The sequence below is a fragment of the Limulus polyphemus genome, unplaced genomic scaffold (assembly GCF_000517525.1).
Source record: "Limulus polyphemus unplaced genomic scaffold, Limulus_polyphemus-2.1.2 Scaffold2290, whole genome shotgun sequence".
NCBI classification, from domain to species: Eukaryota; Metazoa; Arthropoda; class Merostomata; order Xiphosura; family Limulidae; genus Limulus; species Limulus polyphemus.
The window spans coordinates 137,233-143,574 of NW_013667900.1; the positions used below are offsets into that span (position 1 = coordinate 137,233).

Here is a 6,342-nt window from a genome sequence, read left to right on the forward strand (position 1 = left end):
ATCAAAATTATAGTTGGTAAATGGGATGCCCATTTTAATTTTTTTTTTCTAAAGTTTGTTACTTATACAGTTATACCACTTACATTTTCATCACTTATGTCAACAGCACAAGAGTTCTAACTTCTAAACAGTGAAAAATCTGTTCTGTAACAAGCTTACCATATGAAAGCTGAAGGTTTTCTAAATAATACAAACTTTGATGAAACAAATTGAAAGTCTAGACACATTGTTTCAGTGTCTGTAAAAAGCCAAGGCACCAAATTTACTATGGCAAAATTTAACTGACTCTCATGTTGTATTAACTTGTAAAATAATTAGTTATTGGCTGAGACCTTAATCAGATTACTGTACACTCCAGCTGTGTTTATTTTGGAAAACCTCAAAAATCTTTTATGGTAATTAATAGCCCAATAAATTAAAAATCCTGACATGTAAGGTTTCTTTTTAATATTAAATAGTAATGTAAGAACAAGGGATGGGACAAATACTGGAAATCGGTAATCAAATACAAATATGAATACTTCATATTTTTATGAATATGAAAACAAATACAGGAAAAATGCTAAGTATTCGAATATATATATATAAATGTATTCATGAATACTTTGTCAGGTAATATGCAATAATGATAAAACAGCAGATGATAAGATTTCAATAATTTTATTTAATGAAACAAACTTTTTAGAAATTAAAACAAACTTTTTAGAAACTAAAACAAACAAAATTTGAACAAATAATAACATTTCAATACTTTTATTTTTAAAAATACATTAACAAAGTTTTAGATCAAAAACTATTTTTAAAAGAGTTTTACAGATATTATAACTGTCCATTGTTCTTTATGAACATCAGTCTCTCAAATGTCATGTTAATTAGGTGGCAGTGATCAGCTCTGAGGGTTTTGCATCCGATGCTAAACAAACTCTCAACTGGGCAGCGGATGCTGGAACAGTCAGGTAGAATTTGGCTAGTAAAGATAGGGTAGGAAAGTTTTTTAATGGATCTTCCAATAATTTAGAGGATTGCCTTCTTCAGGAATGCTAGGGCCATTGAGGTAGGTGTTAATGTCTGTATTTTCTGAAGATGAAGTGGCTGGTTTCTTGGAGGCAGAAAAGAAACTAAAGAGCTTAGTTCTTTTGTGAGGGGGGGGGGGATTTACAGTCCTTTATTTGGTTCAGCGGTTCTAGGATTAGTTGTGGAGGAAACTTTCTTGATGTCTTGCTGCAGGAGCATTTGATTGGATTTCTAAACCATAGGTCCAGTGAAACACCAGTCAAGTTTAAATCTGGGATCCACACAGCCAAGCAGAAGACACTTTGTTGATCATACTGAATCAGCAGGGTATGAACAGATTTCTTCAGTGCAGAGACTAAATTGAAATTATATCTGGACTGCATGCTGTCAATCACAGTCATCAGTCCATCAACACATGGCACTACATAACTAAAGGTAACTATTGTCTGATCCTGGATGAAATCTGTTGCCTCTTCAAAAGGCATCAGTATTTTCATCAAATCTGCAAGCATAGTTCAATCACGAACAGTAAGTTTCGTGTACCAGTATCTAGATTATCTAACTTCTCCTGGGGAATTTTCAATAAAGATTTAATCATCTTAATTTCTGGGTTTCATCATGTTGGTGTTACTGACTGAACTCTGGCCCCTCCCTCAAGTAGATCAGTTGCTTGCATTGAGTTTCAAATGTAGGGCATGATAGCTGATTCTCTGGAAATTACTATCAGCAGTGGTCCAGCTTCTTTCATGCTATCTCTGACCACAAACTGTAGTGTGTGGGAGAAGCAGAGGTCATGTTCAGGAAGAAACTTGGATAAATTGTCTGCTGGTTTAGATTCATCCAAAAGTTCATCTTTTGGGTCACTATCTGTAGATGAGATATAACCATCTCTCACATTAGGTAGTGTTTGTGGTTCAAACCCAGGCAAGCAGAAAGCCTTTATCATGTTGGATGTATTATCAGCTGTCACATATGACACCTTGTTGTTGATGTTAGAGATTTATTATTTTATCATATTGAGCTGCAATGTTAACAGATGTGTGATGCCCCTTGAAATGCCAACATGACTGTTTGCATTTTCCAGTCGTGTGTAAAATGAACAGTGAATTCAAGGAAGCTGCACATTTGTCTGCAACTCCAGATATCCACAGTGACATTGATGTTGAATACAAGTTGCAATAGAGATGACTTTTTATTGAACTTCATCAAACCTGCTCTCAATCAACTTTGTGACAGATGCTTGTGACTGGGAAGAATATACGAGAATCTGTGGCTGCCATTAGATCTTTAAAATCTTTTGACTCAACCACTTACAAGGGTTGCAGTTTACCAATAATAAAATTGATGAGTTTGTTAGTAATGTGCTTCTGACAAGGGTGTGTAGATTTATATTTATTTGATAATGTATAGTTTATAATAAAACATAATAATAAATGTATCATAATAAATAAATAAATATCTAAGTTTATTATAGTTTATAATAAAAATAATAAAAGCATACAATACTAAATAAATTTAAATGTAACATGCATGAGAAATTTAGTTTACATATATTATGTTGTATAATTTACATAGAATATAGTTCATATTAACAAAAATAATAAAAAAGGCTTACCTTCAGTTTTGACAGCAGGTTAGAAGTGGGTCTTCTTGAAGTAGAAATATAGATATTTATGCTTTGCCTTGATGTGACCAGATCTAGCAGTAGAAAATATGTACCACTGAAGGCAGTTTAGTTACCATCTCAAATTTTCTCAAGTGACTTGATTGGATTAATAACCATGTAATACAATAGCTTTTAAGGTGGTTGAAGAGTATTGAACTGACTTAACGTGCTTCGAATGTAATAATGACAGTCTAGAAATTGGATGAGTACAAAAGTTGACATTTACTCCTACAATATTAAGTATTCATTAAATCATTCAATGAATATGAATACTATTCCATTGTATTTGTATACAAATACTTTAATTTTCCATTCCAAAGTAATCGAATACAAGTGTGAATGTTCCCAAAGCTGTATTCTAATACTTTCGATTATAAATACCCCATGTCTGGTCTTTTTCTTTTATCAATTCCTGAAAAAAAATTATTGAGGGTTTGTATACACCCTAGAACTGTGCCTACTTATCCAGCATTAAAGAATACAGTTTCTTAATTTTAAATTAGAAACATAAGACAGTGTAAAAACAGTAGATTTACACTTTATTTAACACTTAAGTAGCCAAAAAAGTTGGTGGTGGATGCTAGAAGCCAGTTGCCTTCCCTCTAGTTACGAGTTAGACATTATGTAGCTTTGTGCCTAAACAAAAAAAAAAACAAACATTCATAGGTTCAAGAAATCAATTTAACACAAAGATATGACTCGCTATAACCCAAGCACTTTAGCAGGTGGATCTTCAACTTCAGGAGCAAATTGAAGAAGAAAAGTTCATCTTTAGAAAACAAACATGGTGGCAATATTTCAATTACTTGAATAATTGGAATAATCAAACAATAAATCATTGAAAACTCAAAATTTTTATTATCATTTTATTGTAAAATGCTATAATAATATGGTATTTTGGATTAACCAGTAGTAATTAATATAATAGTGTCTTGTAATTTATCAAACAATCACTTCCAGGGTGAGATAGAAACCAATAATCTGGTGCCTGGCCAGAACATTTTGTAACTTACAAGTTATCCGAAACACGAATACTTAAAAAGAAATAATAACCTTGTCACTATCATACCATATAGTATAATAACAAATTAGGAGAAACAAAAATGCATAAGATTATACAAAATAATAATTAATATTAAACAATTCTCAAGAATCATGTCAAATCATAAATAATAATCAAGTGGATATCTGCATTAAACTTGTTACTTTAAATTATCAACAAATATATCTTGCATATCTCTGTCTGATTGCTCTTGCAAGTCTCGTGTATTTACAGAGCAAACGTTGCTTTTGTTTCCTTGCCACACCATGAGATTTTATATCACATGACTAACAACTGGCATTTCTTTTACATGATAACACATGAATTTAGTATCCATACCTTATTGCTCAGGGAACCTTGTGTCAGTTTTCTTAATATGCACAAGGTGGCAGGTGAGCTACCATTTTCGACAACTAAAAGTATAGCTGAACTAAATGATAATAAAAAATATGATATAAACAATAAACAAACCATAACTACTGATAAAATTGGAATCACTATCTCGCAGCTTTTTCAATGTGTTTTGTTTAGTTTTTTTTTTTTTTACTACCATGCAGAAATATTTGATAAGACACACCTTTAAGGAATTCAAGAAATGATTCATAATAACTTTAGACCACTTTTTATATGCATTTATATATAAACTAATTAATGAATATGAATCACTTTTGATGAAGATATTGACCAAAAACTTGCATTGATTTAATAGCAATATTTTAAAATAAAAAGTTTTGATAGTACTTTGATCATATTTATCTTTTTTACATGTATTAGTGCTGTTGTTTTCTTTCATTCAGCTTTATTAGAATATGATTGCTGGAGAAAAGTGTTAGGATATAGGAAATTATGAAGTCTAGGTTTTAGACTTTTTGTCAAAATGACATCAGGAAAGCTACATTTTGTACATTATTTCATGTGTGTGTCATTAGTTTAAATATCTTTGATAGCTTTCATTGCATTATTAATAGTAATAACTAATATTTATAACTGCTAGATTCTTCACTAAAAAGGTTGAATTAATGTACTTGTGAATTGTTGCCGAGATTTAAAACATTATATGACTGAAAATGTTTGAGTATTTAACTTTTACTGTCCTTACTAAAACATGTATATTTATAACTATACATCAAAATTGTTTGTTTTTGAAATTTAGGAAGTACTGATTTTACCATGCATCTTGGTAGTTAACCTAGTACTTTTTTCTTACTGAACTGTGTTCTCTGTTTTACAGCTGGAGGTGTCGGTAAAAGTGCCTTGACAATCCAACTCATACAAAACCAGTGAGTATTATAGTTTGTTTTTTTAAATAGTGGTTGTATGTATTTCTCACTTATTTTAGTTATTTTGTGTGTGTTTATCTCTCATGAGATTAGAATATTGTGTGTGAAAAAACAAAACAACAACAAAAAAACTAAAATTTTCACCTTAAATTATGTGCATCTGATTTTATTAAATAATTTAAGTAAAAAGTATGTTGTTTTTGTTTGAATTATGACCAGCTTCTAGACTATTATTGTTATTATTACCATCTTTTTTTTTATACCTTAACATCATATTCTGTAGGAATTTTCTTTGGATTACAAAAAATTGGCAAGTTACGTGTTACATGCAAGCAACAAAAAGACACTTGATTATGTACCTTGTATGACTGTAAAAAATGTAATGTTAGCATTCTTTTACACAAAGGAGAGGACAATGCTAAGCTTACACACTAGTTATGACTAGGGACTAATTAGGGACATAAAGGGTTTTATTGTAATACGACTTCTATCTTGTTCAACACTAGATATGACTAGGGATTAATTTGTGACTCTATATAGATCTGTCATCATACAGCTTTCAAAGTCTTTTTCATTTTAAATTACTATGCCAGCAAAATAAAATTGAAATTTTTGGGTTGTATTGAAACCTTGTTTTATATTAAGTTAATATTTTATAAAAATCATTATAAAACATACACCCTTAAAATGCATACATGTATATAGGTATGCGTGTGTTTGTGCATGGAGATGATGTTAAATAATTTAACAACATTTATTTTTGAACGTTTTGAAAATCATTTAAGGCTCATTGCACTGCACACAATTCCATGCAATATGCAGCATATCTCTGGCATTCTAGTAGTCATTGTAGCAGAAGTTCAGGTCTAAAACACAAGTAAACAATTTTGTTAACATAATTTCCTGACATCCTTTATGTTACGGGTATATAATAGGTCGTCAAGAAATTCATGTCTTTTTTTTTTTTTTAGATGAAAAAAAACCCAAACAACTTGTATATCAAAACAAAACATTTCTTAAATGAAATAATCTTCATTCTTATCAATGATACTTTTCCATCATACAATCAGGTTGTAAATGCCCTGATTAAAGAAATCACTTGGCTTTGAAACAAAAAAAAAACATGTCAATGTCCTCTTTAACACTTTCTACATTGTCAATACATTTTCCCATTAAGGTGGTGTTGCAGCAAACCAAAAAGATTGTAATCTGATGGTACCATATCTGGACCCAACTTTATAATCTTATGTTGCATCAAATGTGCCACATGTGGACGTGCATTATCATGGAGAAGAACAACATCTTTCCGATTGATGAGTAAAGGTTGTTTCTGATGAAGG

At 30.8% G+C, this 6,342-nt stretch overlaps 1 protein-coding gene across 1 annotated transcript in view; it reads left to right on the forward strand.

Moving 5' to 3' along the window:
- LOC106466527 (GTPase HRas) overlaps positions 1-6,342 on the forward strand; it is a 31,948-nt gene that overhangs the window by 11,700 nt on the left and 13,906 nt on the right. The window contains exon 2 of the mRNA XM_013926819.2: positions 4,954-5,002. Coding sequence (XP_013782273.1) covers positions 4,954-5,002 — 49 coding nt within the window. The remainder of the gene's footprint in view (positions 1-4,953; positions 5,003-6,342) is intronic.